Here is a 22,455-nt window from a genome sequence, read left to right on the forward strand (position 1 = left end):
GGAACAGAGCTGGACTGGAGTCAGAAATAGTGATCGGCAATAAAGACGTGCGTATCGTGAGGGCTGCCATTGGAACATGAACATCTTTCTCCGTTTATTCCTAGCAAACCTTCCTTGAATTGCAGGACTGTCTTCCCTCGACTACTGGGCATGAGGCGTGTGAGGAGATAAGCAGTTAATCGAAAGCGATTGAGCTGCCGGGAGGCGGGGATTGATTGGAGGCAGCCTCCCTCCGCCTGTGGGAACCCCAGAGCTATTGCAGCAGGGGAGTAGTAGGCTCATACGCTTCTCAAAACCCATCGCCCGTGTTCTGGGTGGACGTCATGGCGCCACTCTATCAGCCTGTCTTCTCCCATCCTTCACACGTCCAACCTGTAGCCCAAAATGTCTTAAGCATTCTGTATTGGACACCTAGGAATGTCTTGGAAACCCTGAAGCAGCCCCACAGATACTGACTGCTGTGCCTGGGGCATTAACGAGAGCCAGCTGCAGTTAGAGGTTTTAATAATGCAGAGTAAACAAGGTGTTAGCAATGGACACATTGACAGTCACGTCTCAGTGGCTCCGAACTCGGTGACAGAGGTGTTCGCTGTGATCGGAGCCAGGGGCCCTGCATCCAGCCTGAGTTTTACAGATGTGGCTCTGCTCCATCACAACACACACCGTAGCCTTCGCTCCTGGCAGAGGCCGCCATCTGCAGTGAGACAGGAGTCAGAGGCCAGCTTGCCGAGTTCAGGGCCGCCGTCCGCTCTGTCCGATGGCTTTGTGCTAAGCGGCATCCTCTGTCTTCCCATGAAGTATGAATGCAAATACGCAGGGCTTGGCTTCTAAGGAGATCAGCCCGAGATGTGGAAGGTTCCCCTGAGTGTGTAGGAAATGGATCAGGTCACCTTGGTGTTTTGGTTTCTGGAACTTAGGACATTTTTCAGGGCTGTCTGTGGATGTGGTTTGAAGGAGAGTGGACAATGGCTTAGTAAAGCAACTTGCAGAAAAGAAGGTAGATGGGTTGTTGCTCGGATCAATGACACACCACGTATTCGAGTGTTCCAGGCACTGGATTTATGGTAGTGAACAAAACAGACCCAGTCGCACCTGCATGGGCATCTCTCACAGTCTCACGTACTTAAATAGTGTCCACGGATGGTCAGCTCCCACATACCTGTCTTCCATTCTTCAGCACTCTCTCTCAGACGTCTAGACTCACACATCCAGGCTGCCCAGAGTGGGGCCATGTGGACTTCTGATAGACGTCCTGGACTGAGCATGTCCACAGTGAACTAATATCTCAGCCACATCCAAATCTGCTCCTCCTGAGCACAAAAAACTAACAAACAAAATAGGAACAGACTCGGAGATACAGAGAACAGACTAACTGCTGTCACAGGAGAGGGGCATTGGGCGGCTGGGGAAAAAAAGGTGAAGGGATGAAGCAAAGAAAAAAACTCCTCCTAGACACAGACAACAGAATAATGATCACCAGAGGGAAAGGGGTATGGGGGAGGTGGAGTAGGGTAAAGGGGGGATAAATGGTGACGGAAGGAGAGGTGATTTGGGGTGCTGAACACACAATACAACATACAGATGATGTGGAACTGTACACCTGAAACCTATGTAATTTTATTAATAATGTCACCCCAAATAAATTCAACAATAATGTCTTAAAAAGGGGAAAAAAGAATTGATATTCATATACACATAATGACACAGGTAAGTCGTTAGCCTGCATCAAGACCACTTTTCAGCTGCTCGTGGCCCGTGTGTGACTTTTCAGCTTCAGGAAGATCCTGGGTGCCTCAAATGAGGTCCCTCAGGAAAAAACGAGGCAAGTCCAGAATGACTGAGGGTGAGCAGGGAAGAGGGTTCGGTATGGTTTGCTTCATCCTGTGGAATGTCTCTGAGAAGAGAGGTAACCAAGAGGTGAAAGGAATCAGCCCTTGCACTGGCTCATATCCACTGACACAAGGGACCCTTGAATGTGGGTGCGAGTGAGCTGAAGCGGAGCCCCTGCTGTGGCTGGGGCCCTCATGGAAATTTTTACGTCCACTCTGGACACATTTATAGGTCTCCGCCTGCTGGGTTGTTCAGCAGACAGAGAACTCGGTGTCAGGCCCGCAGCACACCCCGAAGGCAACCGTTCCCACTCGTTCTGAGCAGCTCTCAGCCACGGAGACGGAGGACACTTTGTAGCTGTGACTGTCTGTGTCTGCGTTGATGTCTGTCCAGCCTTTGGGAGTCAGCCCCCCTGCCAGGAGAGCGTTGAGAACCCACGTTCTGCTTAAACTCCCAATAGAACCTGCATTTGGAGGCTGTTGATGAAGAACCCAGCCCTCCCACCCAGGCCTCTGTGGCTGTGCCTTGTCTCCGGGCCGCATTATATTTCCTGTATACCAAGGCTTTGTTCTTAGGCCTCCTTCGTGAGTGTGTGCCCTGTTTCTTTCAACAATGTCACGAGCTCCTCTGGCTGAGGAGCCCTGCCTTCCACAATATGTGTGTTTAGTGGCTAAGAAGAGTTCAGGCTCTAGAGACTCACTGCCTGTTCCACCTCTTACTACTTGCGTGGCCTTAGTCATATTATGGAACCTGTTTGTGCCTCAGTTTTCTCAACTGTTAAATGGGGAGAAAAACTCCATACCTGGTAGAGTTTAAATAAATGAATACATGTGAGTTGGCACAACATAGCACATAGAAGACCTTAATAAAAGTTAGTGAAGACTAACTTTCATTCATTCATTGAATCGTTCATTCTATATTATTAGGATTATTTGTTCCCTCACACACCCTGTTCAGCGTTTCCTAACCTCGGTGTTAGGAAGATGTTACTGACATGTGCCAGCCAGCAGGTGCTTCCTACAGCCCTGTCTCTGGTTCTTGCTTTTCTGTTGCATTGACTCAACTCAAATGCTTATTGAGCATCTCCATGCTCAGTGGCAGGCACAGTGACTGGAACTTTTTCATTTTTTATGTGTCTGTCCCTTTCCCGTCCCATCTTCTATCCTATCCAACTCTCAGATTCCATTCATTGGGTGTTACCAACGAGCCATACAATGTACCAAAGGATCTTTGTTTCAGTTGTTTCTCATAAGAGCCCTGTGTGAGGTAGAGGCCACTATTCTCCTCACTTTACAATTAAGGAGACCTAGGCCTGGAGAGGTTAATGGACTGACCAAGGCTACAGAATTAAGAAGTAGGATGTTCTCCTCCACTTTGCTGAACTCTGAGGAGGGGAGAACCCGTCTATTGGGAGGCTGTACCCACAGAGTCGGTGCCATTCTTGTTTTACCTCCTTGCCAATCACTGACGCTGGAAGAGGCCTGCACAGATTCAGCATTTGTCATGTGCCAGGGGCCGTGCTGGGCACTGGGGACATGAAAATAGAGAAAAGTTGGTCAGGGACCTCAGTTTGTTTAGTATCTCAGTTATCTTTTACTGTGTAACAAAACACCCCAAAACTGAGTGGCTTCAAACAATGATTTATCGTTTCTCATGATTCTGAGAATTGTCTGGATTCACGAGACAGTTCTTCTGCTCCACTTGATACTGTTTAAAGTCACTCACGTGGCTGCGTTTAGCTGAGAGCTTGGCTTGGGGTCCAAGGTGCCTCACTTACATGTCTGACAGGTGGTGCTGACTGTTGGCTGGGGCGCTCTGTTTTCCTTCACGTGGCTTCTCACGATCGGGGGCCTCTCGCCATGATCCCTCCAGGAGGATAGCCTGCACTTCCTTATGTAGTCCTTGCCCTCCAGAGAGTAAAAACGGAAGCCACATGGTCTCTTTAAGGCCTAGTTACAGAGGTCACTCAGCACCCCTTCGGCTGCATTCTGTGGCCCAAGGTAAGTTACAGGGCCAACTCAGTGGGAAAAGGGACTCTACCTCTTGTGAGAAATAGGAGCACAGGGATGGGAGGGATTGCTGTAGCCATCCTTGGAAACAACCTACCACACCCTGTTCATCTCGCTCTTTCGCCTGACGAACAGGGTGTTCGAGCAGGAAGGCTCCCTGACCATCTAGGTCCACTGATGCAGAAACTAAGACCCAGGAAGCCGAGCTGCTTGGCAGAGGCCAGCACATTCGGTGGAAGAACCCGGGCTTACCTGGTTGGTATCATCACTGCACATGTCGACGTGTGCTTTGCTTTCCCTGCAGCAGGGGTGTCTCTGCTAAGCTCCTCCCTGGTCGAGGCTGTCCCTGTTAAGTTTGGAGACCACAAGGTGCAGAAGAAGGGAGAAACGTGCTTTTCTTCTCCTGTTTCTGTGCCTGGTACCTGCCTCCCTGATCCTGGGCTGGGTACCAGGGTCTGCAACTCATGCTTTTGGCCTCCCTGACCAGCAGCGACCAGGCATGCCTTCCTCATCACGGCCTTTCCGGTACATTTGGAACATGAAGTGACACTGGTTTTACCACATGCCTGAAAAGTGGCTGCCCGAACCCCACCAGCCGTTATAAAACGAAGCCCAACATATTCAGATACTGCTTTGAGTAGTTTATTGTACTACAGTACATTTTTTCTAAAATCCAAAATTACTGCAATATAAACTGTATTTATATTGTTTTGAAATGGAGCAGATGAACCATAAATTATTAATTTCTCTCAGAATAACCACAGACCTGAAAGTAATTAAGAGATTCCATTTTCCCAGAGCTTTGTGATGCTGTTTTGAATATTTCCGGCCTCCTGGGTAAAGGACAGCTATTTACTTTGTGTTAAAGGTAATGTTTGTTATCAAATACAGTCAGACTCATGGGGGTGCCTGACTCTTACTGAGGGTTAAGGTAAATAACCTCCGTTGAGGCAGTTCTTAGATTTATGGCTCCTTGAAGATCATACATTTCTAAGGAAGATCAGGTAGAGACACTCTCTAGGAAAAAAATATTCACTTGGTTCCTGCTGTATTGAGTAGATTACAGAGTGCATAAAACTGTGTTTTTTAATTTGTTCTAATTGCATTTACCATTTTATAAGTTAAATAAGTCATATTGATTATTATTAAAATTTAGAAAAGGCGTGAGCGCACAAAGGATAAAATAAAGATCACCCATAATCCCACCTTATAGTCAAAGCCACTGTTACCATCTTAGTGTATGTTCTTCCCATTAGAGAGGGAGAGGGAAAAGGAGAAGGGGGAGAGGGAGAAAGAAAGAAGGAAGGAGGAGAGAGAGAGAGAGAGAGAGAGAGAGAGAGATGGGGTGGAGAGATGTTTTTCTTTTAAAAAATAGGGGGTGGGGCAGAATCATACTGTAAAATAATTTTGCAACCAGATTTTTCTGTGTTTAGTTTTGCCTAAATGTGGCAAGAACGTTTTTCACATAATTAAATATTCTTCTCTACAGGGAAGTGAATCTGTCTTGTCCTGGCAGCGCAGTGATACGGAATCGCTGGTCAGGTGTTTGGAGAGCGTCCTGGGTGGCACCTCTCTAGGTGAGTAAGTTTCTTCATCCCAAACTATGGTGATACTTGCTGACGCCAGTGGGCCATCCGAGAAATGGGAAGCGTAGGGCTCTCACGGATATTTCAGTGCAGCCCCCAAATTTTCCAGCGGAGGAAACTGAGGCCAACAGAGGCGGTGTCTGGCCAGGGACCCGGGATTCTCAGAGAAGAATTGTTAGTTGTTATTGTCAGTGACCCTCAGTCTCTGAGGATGAAATCATTGAAATTCAGTGATTTATTGTGACCCAGCGGTGGCCCAGCAGAGCTTACTGTCAGTTTTAGAGGTTTCTTTGAAGGGAGGTCTGTCCACCTCCTTCCTGTAGAAACGGGCACATTCGGTCAGGCTGAGAGACCATCACACTGAAGGTCAGGCGGTTATTGGAAGAGATTGGGTCTGAAAACAAAGCTGAAATTTCTTTAGCATCATCAGTATCCATATATGAGATTGCTGCACTCCAAGAATAAAACCTTATTTCTTAGTTTCTACTTTTTGAAATCCAAAAGCCAACTATGATAACGTCTAGCACTGGATGATAAACTGTCATTTAAAATTTTTTGAATTGTCTGACCAAAAGCCATCTCTTCCAAGGGAGTGACAGGCATAAACATGACATTTTCAGGGGTGCAAGCATTTTCCACCGTTTTACTAGGAGCTCTCTGCACAACGTGTCGCCTCTTTCTAGCTTATTCCAATCTCTGTGTGCGAAGCCTCAGTTATCACACAGCGCCCTGATTTTCCCTCCCCACCGTCACCCTGAGAGCTGGTCAGTTGCGCATCAGTGACACTTTGAGGCGCATTTAACTCCCAAGAATGGGCTCGAAGACTAAAGAAGCTTTCCTTTGGCCAAGTCCATTTCCCCTGGACATCAGTTAGATTGTGTCAGTGATTTTCATGCTGGGTTCCTTGGGGAACCCTAGGATTGGGAAAGGGGAGATGCACCAAGCTACTAGGACAGAAGCCAGGTCTGCACTGCTCGGCTCTGCTTCTCCAGTGATTTATTGTGTCTGATGCAGAAGAGGCATTGAACCAAGACTTTAAAGACTTAAGAGAGATGAGTTGCAGATCCTGCTCCTTGACCAGCTTCAACTAAGATGGTTTCTCTCTTATCTGTTTTACAAATTAGATTTCTACATATAATATTATGTCTTGAAAAAGATGGATTCTTAAGATATGTACACATATAATACCTTAATAAAAAAAATTGGGAAAAAAAAGAAAAAGATGGATTCTGTTGGAAAAAAAAAGTTAACACTGGAGTGGAGCTATGATATCTAAATTCCCTTCTGGGCTGTATGATTTCATAAAAATGAGCATTAGAAACATGAAGTAAAAATACACGTTTATTTCCCCAAAGTGACAGAAAAGGGAACAGGAGAGGCGGTGGGCGCGGGCCACAGCTGCTAGTGAGTTTGAGAAGCTGGAAGACAGATGAATGGGTGGTAAGTGAGTTAGGAAACAGAGGAAGGTGAAAGCTTAGTAGCTAAGAGGTGTGTGGAAGGAAGCGAGGGGAGGCACGTGGGGGAGGGTGCTTTTGAAATACCCCTCTGGGGCGGTACTCGCAGCACCCTCACTGCAGGCTCCGGGCGCATAGAAGCCTCGAAGAAATCTCCTCACGTAGTTGTATAGGGGATGAGATTGCTCAAGTAGTTAGTATCTGTTTTGCTGTAATGACATCTTGGGAGATTCGCCAGCTATAGTCATAGCGCTAATTAATCGCCGTGCTCGTTAATATATGTCGGAATGTGAACAGAATCCAGGGGACAGTTTAAACTTAAACATGGCAGAGGATGAGCCTTACGCCTGAAAATGACACGTCTGTGAATTGAGCTGGGCTTCGCTCACTTTCGGGTCAGCCTGTGCGTTTTGTAGCCCTGAAAGTGTTGTGGGCATCGGTTTGATCCCCTCCCCAACCCCAGATTTAGTTTTCTTTCTATTTAAAACAGGGACAGTGATAATTGTCCTTCCTATACCACTGGGACGTGGAGAGAATGAGTAAGTGAGCATTGAGTAGCTTCAACAGATCCTGAGGTAGAAGGTGCCCTTTGAGTCCTAGTTCAGTTTATTAGTCTCCTCTATATAGTATTAGTCTCCTCTATATAGTCCAGGTCATTTTAAAGCCTTTAGATCAGTGTTTCTCACACTTGAGCTTGCGTCAGAATTACTCGTAGGGCATTGAAAATGCACATCTAGCGCATGCCCCAGAAGCTGTATTTCTAACCGTTTCCAAGTGATGCTGATGTTCTGGGTCCAGACCGCACTTTGAGAACCCTGGCTTCGAAGGCCTTAAGCCTTGAAATTCTTTTTTTTTTTTTCCCTTTCCAATTTTTTTATTAAGGTATTATATGTGTACATATCTTACCATTGCCCCCCCACCCCACTCCCATATATGCCCTCACCCCCCAGAGTTTTGCGTCCATTGGTTATGCTTATATGCATGCATACAAGTCCTTTGATTGATCTCTTATCTCCCCCACCTCTCCCTAACCTTCCCCCTGTAATTTGACAGTCTGTTTGATGCTTTACTGTCTCTGTATCTATCTTTTTTGTTCAAGTTTATAATGTTCTTTGTTATCCATAAATGAGTGAGATCATGTGGTATTTTTCTTTCATTGACTGACTTGTTTCACTTAACATAATGTTCTCCAATTCCATCCAGGTTGCTGCAAATGATGAGAATTCCTTCTTTTTATGGCAGCATAGTATTCCATTGTGTAGATGTACCACAGTTTTCTGATCCAGTCATCTGCTGACGGGCACCTAGGCTGCTTCCAAAGGCCTTGAAATTCTTATTGTTTGCACCCTCCCCGATTTATAATTCAAACAAAACATTCCTGAGGTATAAGATTAAATTTTTGTTTCTTAAAATTATCGAGAACTTGCCTACACACTAAAATGAGAACAGCTTCATTCTATATGGTTTTCTCTCTTTTTGTGGTGCTGGCAGTGTGTGCTGGGCTACATGCAAGGGTTACTGAGCTCCCTTGGATCCAATGTTGTACTTTTGCCTCGTCCTTAGTATCTGCATCAGGTATTTAGGGGGTCTGGTGGGTTCAGGCACTGCATGAGAAGTCAGATGTTGAGACCTTTTAGGAACATGGTCCCAGCCACCAGACGGGGTCCTGGACAAACCAGTGAGACCTTTGTAGCAGTACCGCAGGGTATCCCGAGGTGCTGCTTTCACACATGGGGGACCTGTTGTCCCAAATGGAGGCAGCTCATTTTTGCAGCCCTAAATTCCTCCTGAAATTTCCCACAGGGTACAAGAAACAAGGCCAGTCATGAACAGGATACTGAGTGATCCAGGGAGAGTTAGGAAAGGGAAAGAGAGAAGGAATTGAAAAGAGAACAGGAAAGGCCAGAAAGGAGGGCATGGGGGACAGCCAGGAATGTGGGCAGTGGCCATTTCACCAAGGACAGATACTTTAAAACATGAGATTGCAGTGGTTGAAATGTGTATCCTGTCCCCACCCCCTTCTTCCCTACAAGTGTCTATAAAGCACACATGATAAGCCAGATATTACAGGGTGATGATGAAAACAAGGTCCCTCTCTTAATGAGCTCCCGGTTTAGTGAGGGCATTGTGAGGAAGACAGCACGTGCTGGGAGTGAGCCAAGTGGAGGACAGAGGTCCACTCTGGGGTGCAGCCTGTCATTGCCTGTACCTGTGAGGGCAGCACAAGATCTTATTCACTGTAGTAGCCTCAGAGTCTAACACATATGCTGGCACATAGCAATTTTAAAATAATCATTTAATGAGTAAATGAAAAGATGAGTAGAGTTACCAATTTGTGAGGAGGGGGAAGAATTCTCTAGAAAGGATCAAGCAGCGTGAAAGCTCAGAGGTATGAAATAACTGAGCATATGCATGGAACTATCAAGAAGTTTGATGCTGCTGGAATCTCAGGTGTGAGGAAGGGATAAGCAAACCTGGGCCAAGGCCATGGAGAACCTGTGTGCCAGGTTAAGGAGCTTGATCTTTCCCCTCTGGATTGGGATACCACTGGCTTTTAAGCAAATCAGAAAAGATCACCTTTAACAAACAGTAAGGAGGATGCTTTGAAAGGAGTGACCTGAGGTGGGGAACTGGATGTGGGTTCTCATTACACAGACAACAGATGGTGTTGCTATAGTAACCGTTCAGGCCCATCACTACTCAGTGAGGACAGAAGATGACCTCTGTCTTCCTTCTCATCACACTTAGAAAAGAACATTCTGTCAATTTATTTCTTAGTAACCAGTCTATGAACCCAGGGAGCATAGAAGTTTAAGTTTTTTCTATGTTTGAGAATTTAGCTGTACTTCTAGAGAGAACTCATCAGCAGAATGACACAAGTCCATGGTGAATTATATTTATAAAAAGGCTTGTTTTATAGATCAAAACTGGACATTTTCACAGAAGTAATTAAATCAAACAGATACTACTTCAACATCTCTCTGCCCATTAAGATTCCTTTGGTGTGCTGATATGTTTGGCTTTTTGAAAATTGTTACCCCTCAATTCTTCTATTGAACTTGGGTAATAACCATTTAATCTCTACTAAACAATGTGACTGATACACACCAGAGAAGGCAACAGGGCTTATGGATCCCTTAGGAACTCCTTTGCTTAAGCTCTTCAAACTCTAAGCCGCTAAGTGTAGGGATGACTGACAGGCATTTAACCTTGCACTACTGTGTTTTTTCATCTTGAAAGAAAAGAATGTCTCAAAATAATTACAATGATTTCAACATAGCGGTTTATCTTTGGTTACTGACACATTGAAACAACTACTTTTGGAGGTGAGGAGGGAGGTTTTGACTCATAAACCACTTGGATCGTTTTGATGTGAATGCACAATATTTGTTTGCCACTATCCCTTCTGTTTATGCATTAGAAAAAATTAATAGTTTCTATAGGTTCCTTAAAACTTGAAAAGATGCAACAGATTAGAATTAGTGTCAGTTTACAGAGAACCTGCTATCTGTCTGTTACCATGCCGGACCATTCGTTTGGCAGATGTGTGGTAATGGGAGCAGGGAAAAGGCTTTGTACTATAAATAAATCCCTAAAACAATATTAATACTCATTCTTGGTAGTAAACTCTTAGCAAAGGACATTCTGAATATTACTGTTAGCCAGGAGAAAAGTTCCACTAATCAAGTTTACATAATTAAGAGAGAACCTCAGCAATCATGCCCTCATTTGTTACTCACATATTATGATTTCAACAAAGTTAACATGCTCTACAGAGGAATGGTATTAGCTCACAATGATGTGTTAGGCCTGGATCCTGCCACTGAAAGCTTAGATTTCAGAGGAGAACTAAAACAAGAGCCTAAATAACTATATAACAAGAGAGCAAGGATTCCCAAAATGGGGATATTGCTTTTAGTTGGGGGACAGAAGTCACCAGAGAAGCTTGAAGGAGATGGGAGCGTCTGAGATCCTTCCCGATAGAAGGATAAATGTAGCCATGGGGAGATGCAGGCTTTGCTGGGGAGTGGACAGCAGTTCCACTTGGTGTTATTTGCCTGAATCATCACACTTGTGAACATGGCATGAACTATCTTGGTAGCTAATTTTTATTATTTTTCCTAAACAAATAAAGCCTTCTTTTCCTTGAAAAAAATATGTTTACTAGGATCTTTAATATCCAGCACCCTTTTGTGTGGAGAGGAATGTTCACTGCTACTTGCACTGGACTTAGCATTCAGTATATTAGGTTAAATTTATTATAAAGATAATACTACTGCCTTGTCTATCATATGTATTGCAATTTTAACCAATTATTTTACATTTATTTTGTTTATTGTTTCTTTGGGGTGTTTTTGGTAAAGGAATTTTTTTTTTTATGTAGGCAAATAGAACTGAACTTTATAGAGTCTAGCTTCCTGTGTTGTTGGGTTTTTTTTAGAGTTTAGGTATAGCCTCCAAAATTTTCTTCTAGGATTTTTATTGCCTTATTTTTCACATGAGGTTTTTACACCCGTAGAATTTATATTTTCCATTTAATTTAAATTTTCCTTTTAGTGATATCACAACTCCTGGATATTGTCTTTTTCTGACTCTCTTTTGGTCTGCTGATCAAGCTCCTTAATCTTCTATCAACACCAGAGTGGTCTAATTCCAGTGCCTTTACGGAATGATTTAGTATCTGATAGGACAGGTATCTATGCACCCCTCTGTTCATAGCAGCGCAATTGGGCATTTCTTGGCCCAGAAACACTAGACCAGATGACTAGAACTTCAGGCAGGAGGTAATGAACACCAGATGAGGAAGGCAGACCACGTGGACTAGGCAAGTTCTCAAACTATAGCGAGCATCAGAATCACCAGCTTGCTGGCCCCCAACACTAGAGGTTCTGACTCAGTTGGTTTGGGGGTGGGCCTGAGGATCTGCATTTCTAACGAGTGCCCAGGTGATGCTGATGCTATGGTCCAGGAACTGTACTTTAAAAACCACTGGACTAGGAAACCAGGGAAGAAAGTCTTCTCTTCCATCTACGGCTTTTAAAAAAATGCTTATTTTTGACAAATTTTAATAAATTGAATCAAGGTTTTAATAAAGGTATCTCACATTCCATCTTCAATATATGTATGACCCCACAAAGAGAGTGTTACTTACAACCTAGAAAAACATTTTCTTCCAACTTTTAGTTATACTAACCTGAAAGAATGAAATATTTTTGACCCAGCAAGTCTAAGTCTAGGGATTTATCTTAAAGAACAATCAGAGTTGGGCATACGGTAAAAATAAATATACAAGGATTCTCATGGCAGTATTGTTTACGAGAGGGAAAAATTGGAGTAAAAATAAATGCCTTACAATGGAGTTTAGTATGTCTTCTAGAACAAAGAGGTTCTTTACACTTGATTAAAAATGATGATATAGTTATATATGCATTGACATGAAAGGTGTTATGAATTATATAAACCATAGTTGATACACACACACACACACATACATACACACACATGCATTTGGAAATACCAAAGTGTCAATAATGGTTCTCTGAGTGGCTTTCCTCTCTCTGTTTTCTAATTTGTGTACAATGAACGTGGATGACTTCTTTTCTACTAAAAGAAGAGGGAAGTATTGATGCACTTAAGTAATTTAGTCAGTCTTGAAGCAGCCCAACCTGCTGTTACATAAAAGCAGATTTGGTCTCTAAAGCTAAGAATCTCCACGTTAGAACTCTACAATAAAACGCCCCAAACACTGGCTTCTGTTTCCATGGGGTAACCACACCCGAAAAAGTTAGGATCTGGCTTTTACAAACCTCTTCTTAACCTGTATACACATTTAATTGCTTATTAAAAAACAAATAAACAAGACACTCCCTCTTATTTTTTATTTCTCTTTACTGATAGGTGCTATTCTTAGAGGCTTTGTCTGATATATTCAAAAGGAAATGAGCATTTTCAAACCCATGAACTCCTGTTGTTTTTAATCTTCCACACAATTTGGTTGAATATTTCTTGCATGAAATAACCATGTAGTAAAAATAGAAACTTTTATTGATTTCCTATCTTCTGGTATTTATTATCTCCCCTACGAGTAGCAAGTTTGTTTTTCTGAGCTGACCCAGTTTTATTTTAATTTAATTTTGGTGGAGGCAATGGGGCGCTGTTTATTTATTGAAAAACTGCTTTGTGCAAAGCACTGGATTGGGGGGTGCCGTGTGAGTGACAGAGGCAATTTACCTTCTCCTTTACCAACAACAAAGCACCTTTTAAAAAAATTCTTTATTGTTGAAAGTATTACATATGCCCCTGTTCCCCGCATTGACCTCCTCCAGCCCAGCCCCACCCTCTTCCCAGGCCTTCAGCACCCTACTGTCTGTGTCCATGGGTTATGCATATATGCATACAAAGTCTTTAGTTGATTACCTCCCCCCCCCTCCCCTATCTTCCCCCTGACCTTCCACAGTCTGTTCCATGTTTCTATGTCTCTGGAAACAAAGCACCTTTATAGAGATCATTGCATTTAAGTTTCACTAGAGTCCCCAAAATTATTTTTTGTACAGGTGAAGAAAGTGAGTCATAGGAGTTTTGTGGCTTACCAAACATCAGAGACTCAACCCCCAGACCTCTAAGGCAAATCACACACTCCTCCTGATGTGCCCAGCTCCTTTCCTCCTGGAAGCTTCTGGAGTGTTCTCTCCTTTGACCTTGGGCAGTCACACAGCCTCTCTTGGCCTCACTTCCCGTCCATAAGATGACAGCATTTGACTTAAAGGTCTCTGGTCACCTCCAGCTCAGAATCATGATGATTCTCCATCATGTAGGTCAGGTTTGGTAAGCCACAGTCCATAGGCCAAATCGGCTCACTACCTGTTTTTGTAAATAAAATCTTATTTGAAATCGTTCACTTATCTATTGCCTATGGCTGTTTTCATGCTGTAACAGCAGAGCTGAGTGGTTGCAACAGAGATTGTTTGACCTGTAAGACCTAAAATATTTATTACTCGGCCCTTTACAGAGAAAGTTTGCCAACCTCTCGGCCAATCTTTGATCATGAGCTACTCTAAAGAGTAGGAGCATGTGGGCCATGAGAACATGCCTTTGCAATGATATGGGCAAAGAGGGGTGTCTTCAAATCATAGTTCTTTCCTGAGAATTCCTTAGGCAATTGAGAGGAGCGGTTTAAAAGGAGATTAGGTGGGAAGCATCCTGTTTGTGCTGTGCACCGAGGGCAGTGTCTGCAAGATCCCTGAGTCAGCAGTGTCCCAGGTGCTTAAGTGAGATCGTGTTTGCCAGAACCCCCATCCCTGCAGGCCCTGCCTCAGCACTTTAGCACCACATGCTACAGTAGGATGCTTACTTAGCAGGGAGGGCAACACGGGTTTTTACCATCAAGGTCATTTGTTCAGCAACTGAAATGAATAAAGGGAAATAGGAGGAAATGAGAGAACCTCTCTCTGCTAGTGAAATGTCAGAATCATCAAGCTGTTACTCCTTCAGGGAAGATAGCTCTGCCGTGAGAGACCATGGAGTAGGAGGGATCCTGGCAGTGTTACTGTTATGAGCTGTGCTCTGTGTTCTTAAGAAACCCAATTTCTAGTTGCTTAATGTCTTTTCACATCATTTTGTTTTCATCTCATTGTCAAAACATCCCCATAGGGTAGTATCAAGTATAATAATCCTCATCATCCTATAATGCACAGGCGGGGGAAGAGAGAGTTCAGGATGATTTTGCCTGATATTCTATGATGCCTGTAACATTTCTTGCTGGTCCCAGCCATTTGCTTCTTAACATTTGGTCCCTTTGACTGCTCTTTATCTGTGTCAGGGTAAGTGTTGCCTCCCCAAGTAAATTTTATCCCCCTGGAAGTCCAGGGATATGTTTATGCCAGATTATAGAATGTTTGAATTGAGAGAAGGTCTTCAGTCTGATGAAACATTTAAATATAAAATGAGGAAACTGAGGCCCAGGGAAGTGACCTGAGGGCCATGTAACTGGTGAGAGTTGGAAGTAGAACAATAACTGTGGTTCCCTAACTTTAAAGCTAGTACTTTTTCCACAGACCCTCGCTTTACGTCTTTATATTCCCCATACCTAGCATTGTACCTTTTTAAACAAAAGAGACAGAGAGGGATAGAGAAACATCGATGTGAGAGAGAAACATCGATCAGTTGCCTCCTGTATACAACCTGACCTGGGACCAAACCTGCAACCTGGGCATGTGCCTTGACTAGGAATCGAACCAGTTACTTTTGGTGCATGGAAGGACTCTCAACCAACTGAGCCACATTGCCCAGGCCCTAGCATTGTATCTAATGTATGTGTACTCAGTAGTACTCCTGGTGATTATCTAGATAGAGATCCTGTCTGCCTCTCAAGGTGTGAAGGGGTCATTGCTAGGGTGAAAGAAACCAGTAGTTGGTACTGCTGTCTTAAAGTGAGGGCATAACTAGTGATGTACCAGGAAGGGCAGGTTGTTTATGTAAATAGCTGTAATGTGCCCTCTGCAGAGTTTATACCTGTTGATCCAGTAATTCCACATCTAAGGATCTAGACAGAAGACAGGTCAGAGATTCCGACAATAAGTTGGGGGTTGGGGGAAATATTCATCTCAATATCTATGAAAGCAAGAAGTTCAAAGTGGGGATGCATGATCCCAGGAGGGCATACAAAAGAAGAATGTATGTGCAAATATTGGAATTTGCATTTGACTAATTAAATTTTTTAAAATCTAAGAAATATATGTATAAACTAGGAGCCCAGTGCATGAATTCGTGCACCTTGAAAAGAACTGTGGGCCAAGAGGTTGTGATGGGCACAGGGGCGGGTCTCGGCCCATCCTCTGCACCCCCACCCAGCCCTTCCCACCTGGTGCCAGTTCCGCTTACACCCACTGATGGCATGGAGTGACTGGGGCCATGCCAGCAGTGGGTGCGAGTGGCAGCTGCTGGCCCTGATAGCCCCTCAGGAGCAGGGGGAGGTGGAGAAGCCCTGAGGGGTGACGGCGCCGGCAGTGGGTGCAAGCGGGGCTGGTGCTGGCAGCAGGTGCAAGCACCAGGCAGGACCACGGTGCACGGGAGCAAGGACTTTTCAGTAACCACCAGAGGCTCACCCCGATGACAGCGACTAGTGTCCCACCTTGGTCTGGCACCCCTGCTCACCTGTTCCACCATCCCACCGAGGCCAATGCCCACCATGTTCCGTGCTCTGCCACCTGCTGCCAACACCCACCATGTTCCAAACACACCCCTTGGTGGTCAGCGTACGTCATAGTGACTGGTTGTTCAGTTGTTCCGCCATTTGGTCTATTTACATATTATGGTTTTAGATAGATAGATAGATAGATAGATAGATAGATAGATTAAATTTATAAAGTTAATAATTTATAATTAAATATATAATATGTTAATAAATTTATAAATTTAAGCATAAATTTTAAAAATGAACAGCATGTAGAGTTGTCCCTTGGTTAGTGAGAGTGTGGGTGTGCATTGGCCACTTGTTACAGCAGTGAATTAGATAGAACTGGTTCCTACGTTCATGGAATTTACAGTGTGGTGGGAGAGAGAGAAATCAATAGTAATTGCATCATTGCAGGGTGAACAGTACTGTTATTGGTGCTATGCAAGTACAAGGGAGGACTAACCACCCCAACCTCGGGAATCAAGGAGGACTTCTTGAAGGAAGTTACATCCGATAATTATATTGCATTACATTGCAGTATATTTACTGTGTTTTATTGCATAGCATCAGATAGGTAGGTAGGTAGGTAGGTAGGTAGGTAGATAGATGATAGATAGCTTACTAATCTGTAAAATGGGTTTTGGCTCTCACACTTCCTTGTGTGGTCTGTTGGGAAAAGAGCAGGAACTTCACAACTTGGGTCCCTTCTCTGACATAGCAACTACATGGATGTCATTTATAAATGAAGATAAGGGTGTTCAAAGTTACTTTCTAATGGGGGTCTGAGGCGCCTTGTGGGAGATCTAAGGAACACAGAGTGAGGACTCGGCCCCCAGCCCCAGGGAGGGCCCAGACACAAAGTCAGCTCTGGGTTACCCTGAGCCCTGGCTCAGGGGCCGGCTTTAGCTTCTCCATGGAAAGTAATGTTGTTTCAGTTGGTGACAGTTTCTTTCCCTTCGGTTCCACCATGGTCTGTACGAGCCTCCAGTGCATCTCTGTCAAAGCTGGGGCTTGCTCCTCAGATTTGGTAACACCGTAGCCTTCACTGACAACTCTACCTCCCAACCCCGCCTTGACCTTCTGCTCCATTCTGCTGAAGTTCAAGGCTGCAGATGACCTGGTCGGCATCTTGCTTTCCACTGCAAAGAGCTAATGCTCAGGTGTAGAACTGAGTTAAAGGGAAAATGAAGTTTATCAGAGAAAATTCCTCAGGCGTCAGAAGCCAACAGCCACACCTTCTGAAGGAAGCTGGCCTAAGGCTCCCTGCACACGACTGCTTTTCCATACCTGCATTTCCCAGTCTGAAAAGCCCACCTTCTAAACAATCAGGTTCTGTTTAATCCTTCTTGAGAGCAACTTGGTCCTAGAATTCCTCGTGCATATTAAGTGTAAATAATCCTGTCACCTGGAATAAATCTCCTTAATGTGCATGGCAGCATTAATTCCTCTAATTAGTGTGGCATTACCTTTGGCAAAGGTGGATTAGCCTCCGTTTTCTGTTGCCCTTGAATGTTGCCTTGAGGATGCTGGGTGCCGATGAAGTCAATAAGGGCTGTGCATTGATTTTCAGACACAAGGACAGTCACCGGCGCAGTTCCAGACGTGTCCCCAGGACCAACAATTTTCAACAGGGCGATGGCCAGGACCGAGATGCAACGCATGAGGGAGTAAGTAGCATGCTGCCTGACCCCTGGGACAGGGCAGTGTTAGAGCCTGTTGACAAAGAGTGTGATCCCATCCTGCCATGCTTTTCTAGCAGCTGTGTTTTCCGAGATGCAACAGTGAATACAGTTGCAAAAGTTCGGTTAAAAGGCCTGAATCTGCATTGAAGGCACCTGCTATGGTTTGAATGTGTCCCCCCAAAATTCAGATGTTGTAATCCTAACCCCCATTGGTAAGTGGGGCCTTTTGGAAGTGCTTAACTTGTGAGGGCAGAACCCCCAAGCATGGGATTAGTGTTATAGAAGAGGCCCCACAGAGTGTCCGAGCCCCTTCCACCACGGGAGGACCCAGCGGGAAGGCAGCAGCTATGAGCCAGGACGAGGGCCTTCACCGGAAGGCGGCCACACTGGGCCTGATCTTGGACTCCCCAGCCTCCAGACGTGTGAGTTGTAAGTTTCTGTTGTTTATGAGCTGCCCAGTGTGGTGTGTGGTGATATCAGCCCCAAACAAACTAAGACAGCACGTGTTAGAGACTTGTTGGCAAGGAAGACACCCTGTCTCCTAGTCTAACTTCCCCTGCACATGCAGCTCAGTGCCTAGATCAGGGGCTGGCGAGTCCTCTCTCTAAAGGGCTGGACTGTCAGTATGTTCCGCTCTGCGGACTGTATGGTTTTAGTCACAACTACTCTACTCTGCTGTGTAACACAAGAGCAGCCATAGACAATATGCGAATAAATGAATCTGGCTGTGCTTCAATAAAACATGACTTTCCTACTGAATTTTGAATTTCAGATAAGTCTCAGGTATCACAAAATATTCTTCTTTTGATTTTTCCCCACCATTTAAAAATAATAAATGGCGACGGAAGAGAGTTGATTGTGGGTGGTGAACACACAATGCAATATACAGATGATATATTATAGAATTGTACGCCTGAAGCCTATATAATTTTATTAACCATTGTCACCCCAATACATCTAATACAATTAAAATAAGTTAAATATATTAAATAAATAAATAAATAAATAAATAAATAAATAAATAAAATAGGAAAACAACTCTTAGCTCACAAGATGTACAAAAATCGGTGGCCGTCCAGGTTTGTCCTGTGGGCTGTGTTGTCTGCGGACTCCTCCTACACATGTTCCTACTCAGACACTTCTCTCTAAAATCTACTTCCCATACTGGTGCTGGTTGAATAGTGAAGGAATTTTGGAAAAAGTTATTTTTTAGTCGATTTGCATTTATATTGCAGTATAGCGCAACATCATCTAAGCTAACGTTTGAAAAAAAAAAAAAGAAAGAAAAGTGCCAAAAATTATTTTTAAACCTAAATCTGGTAATGATTTAGGTTTAAAAATAATAAATACCTTTAGTATGAGGTGAGATGCTTATTATCTTCTAATTCTGCCTATACCTGAGTGGTCACGTAGTAGCATAGCTACCATGGCAACAAGAGATTCCCAGGAATTGGAAGTGAGGGAATTTGGACCAAACTCTCCCACCTCTACCTACTGCCACTGCTCCTTGCTTGAAGTTTATGGAGAAGGCTTTGCTAATTTCTCAGTTGATAACTTTCAAAGGGAAGTGACTCATTTATTTCGCCCTTAAAATTTAATAATATAATATTGTCAGATTTTTTTTATCTAAGAACTTTATTATTTTTGCAAAGTGTGCAACATCCTATTTCCTGGCATGTTATGAAATGCTTTAAATAATTAAAATGAAAGTAGTTTTGCTAAAGCAAATGACCAAGATGCATTCCAGGGATTTTACTCCTGCCATGTTGTCTTCTTCCTTATTGTCTGACTGAATTTGACCAGGCATTACCCGGCTCTTGTTTCCGTGTGGATGGATGCAGTTTGGGCTACTCCCCTGTGGATGGCATTGTTCCTTTGGCAGAATCACCTGTTGTCCCCTTACATTCCACGACACAAAGCTCCAGTCCATCCCAGAAGAGCATTTTCACCTGCTCTTTGACATCTGCCCTAGGATGTCCACGAGGCCTCTTAAACTGAACCCCTGACTTCCCTACCAAACCTGCTCCCTCCACAGCCGTTTTACATAAGAAAGTTGGGATCTAGGTAATAGCAACCCTTCCAGCTCAGACCCTGATGCCCCTGTGGCTTCATCATCTCCTACTGTGAGAGGGCGAAGCTCTGTGAGGAAGTTGGGAGTGATGTAGGTGATCGTGCAGCCACGTTCTTCAAGTTCTCCCAGCTGGGAGACCTGGGGCTTAGTGCCATTAATATGTGCATGTCTGGCATCGCATAGACCCCAGCACAGTGGTCAGGAGGGAGGTGTGGGTAGGGGACAGTGACTGCTGGGATTTATTTCCCAACAGACAAGTTATCCAGCCTCATTTTCCTGAGAGTTCTCTGCTGTAAAGTGGGGCTAATAATAGTTCCCACCTCATGGGGTGTTGTGAGGGTTAGTTGAAATCATGAATGTATGCAATGCACTTAGGGTAGCTCATGGCACATAGTAAGTGCTCAATAACTGTTAACTTATAATAGACTTTCAATACACACGTGGTTGCTTCCTCTTGGAAAGAGCCCCCGAGCCACATATCTGAAGGTGTTGGCATGCATGAGTCTGTTAGCTGATGTGTTATACCTGGAGGCGTCTGTGGGTGAAGAAACGTCTACATAGCATTTTGTTTTCAGTATGCAAAAAGAAGTGCCAATTCTCTGGGAAAATTTCATGAAGTTGTTGAATATAGAAGCCAGCATTTCCCATCCTTCAACACTTGGCTTCCTGCCCTGGCCACTTCTTATTCCTGCTGGGAAACCACTCCACAGACCCACTCCCCGGCGGGCGCAGGCAGCCCCTCTGCAGTGGTTAGGTGGCGCCACGCCAAGTCCTTGGAATGTCAGCAGAATCACAAGGAATCAGCATTGACTTCCTTTCTGGCGGAGTAATTTCCATGTACATTTCAAGAGAAGTTGCTATTCGTTTACGGATGGATGGATGGATGGATGGATGGATGGATGGATGGAAGGAATGATGGATGGATGAGCCTCTGTGTTTTTATGGGAGACAAAGTCTCTACCTTCAGGGCAGAGTTTTCTGTTGTAAAGAGCTTTGTTTACCCCCTTGAGCTGGAGTTGATTCTAGGCCTGGCTCCTGGAAGTCAAAGAGGTGAACTATGGAATGACAGCTGCTCAGCTTTCAGCTCTGAGGATAGGGACACACTGTTGCCAAGGGACCAGTCCTTTCATTTGCACAGGCCAACACAATGTATCGTGTCATGAGGGCTTGTTCAATATGAATGAATAATTCTGTCTTATATATCAGTGATCTCTCTCATGTCCTTGGCCTTGCTACTTGAAGTGTGGTCCACAGACCAGCAACTTTGATATAACCTGGAAGCTTGTGAGAAATGAAGAATCTCTGGTCTCATGTCTCCCAAATCAGAATGTGCAGTTTAATAAAGTTTCTGAAGGTTCATGAACACATTCAAGTTTGAGAAGCACCGACTAAAGAGGACTTTGAACCTGGGAGGAGTTTGTTACCAGAGTATGAGTTGGAGTCAGTCTTTTTAAAAAACAAAAAAATTTATTGCAGTAACGTTGATCAGAAACCTTTGAATCAATCTTAATAAAAGCCAAATATCATATTAACATATACTTATGTTTTTGAGGCCTTAATTTTTTGGACTTTTTAACTCACTTGTTTTCCATTTATTTTATTAAGGAGGATATAATTCATATCTAGTAAAACTCACTCTTTTTAGTATATAGTTCTATGAATTTTGACAAAAACATCACTCATATATATAAAATTCACTCTTTTAGTATATGGCTCTATCATTTTTGATAAATGCATATAGTCACATAACCACCATCACAAGATTATAGAACAGTTTTCTCATCTCTAAAACTTCCCTCGAGCTTCCTCTTCGTAGTTCATCTCTCCTGTCGCACCTGCCCCTGGTAGTATGTTGATCTCTTTCCTGTCCCGCTAGTGTTGCCTTTTCCAGAATATCATGCAAGTGGACTCATCCCTTAGCATCACAGGCTGCATTGTACCTGGACAGTAGTTGTGGATATGGATCTAGGCCTGTGAATAGTCGTGTTAGACCCTCGCAAAGCGGAACTCCTGTATTCCCACACGTGGAGAATGGTCACAAGGAGGTCAGACACCTCACAAGCAGTTGTTCCAAAGGCCTCTGGACCCACGAAGCTATGAGAGCAACTCCCTACCTAGGGAATTCTGAGGCCGAACTTCCAACTCCCCTTTCAGGGACTCGTCAGGGTTACTCAGTCGCCCAGAGTCCTTGGTGCCTGGGAACGAGGGGCAGGAGTGGCCTCCACTGTTTTGCTCAGTGGGACAGGTTCCAGGGAAGGGATCTGTCACTAAGCCACATCCTGAGAATGGGAAGCCATGGAGAAGGCCTGAGGGTCCGGGGAGCTGCTGGGCCCATTTCTTCAGTTGGAAGTTGACACCTGGGCCCTAAGAAATGCTCTTAATGATGAGGGATGTGATCCCTTTGTGGGGCCACAGCTCTGAATCACCCCTGCATTGCCAACATCATATTTGACAGCATAGATGTGTGTCTTCCCTGTGGGAACTAGGGTTACACAGATCTCAGGCTTCTTGAAGTTGTCCCACAGCTCATTGACACTAGTTATTTTTTAGGCCTACCTCTGTCTGTCTATTTTGGATAATTTCTATTTCTATGTCTTCATTTAAACTAATCTTTTCTTCTGCGATATCTAATTTGCTGTTAATCCCAT

General features: G+C 44.1%; 1 protein-coding gene across 4 annotated transcripts in view; it reads left to right on the forward strand.

Moving 5' to 3' along the window:
* The window catches only part of NEK11 (NIMA related kinase 11), a 385,217-nt gene that overhangs the window by 123,769 nt on the left and 238,993 nt on the right, over nt 1-22,455 (forward strand). For 3 of the 4 annotated variants that reach the window (XM_079795662.1, XM_079795661.1, XM_079795660.1), the window contains 2 exons: nt 5,329-5,416; nt 17,625-17,721. In XM_079795662.1, the coding sequence (XP_079651788.1) occupies nt 5,329-5,416; nt 17,625-17,721 (185 nt within the window). The remainder of the gene's footprint in view (nt 1-5,328; nt 5,417-17,624; nt 17,722-22,455) is intronic. The other variant, XM_079795663.1, reaches the window with a different exon arrangement.

This window comes from Cnephaeus nilssonii (genome assembly GCF_951640355.1).
Source record: "Cnephaeus nilssonii genome assembly, chromosome: 17".
Taxonomy (NCBI): domain Eukaryota; kingdom Metazoa; phylum Chordata; class Mammalia; order Chiroptera; family Vespertilionidae; genus Cnephaeus; species Cnephaeus nilssonii.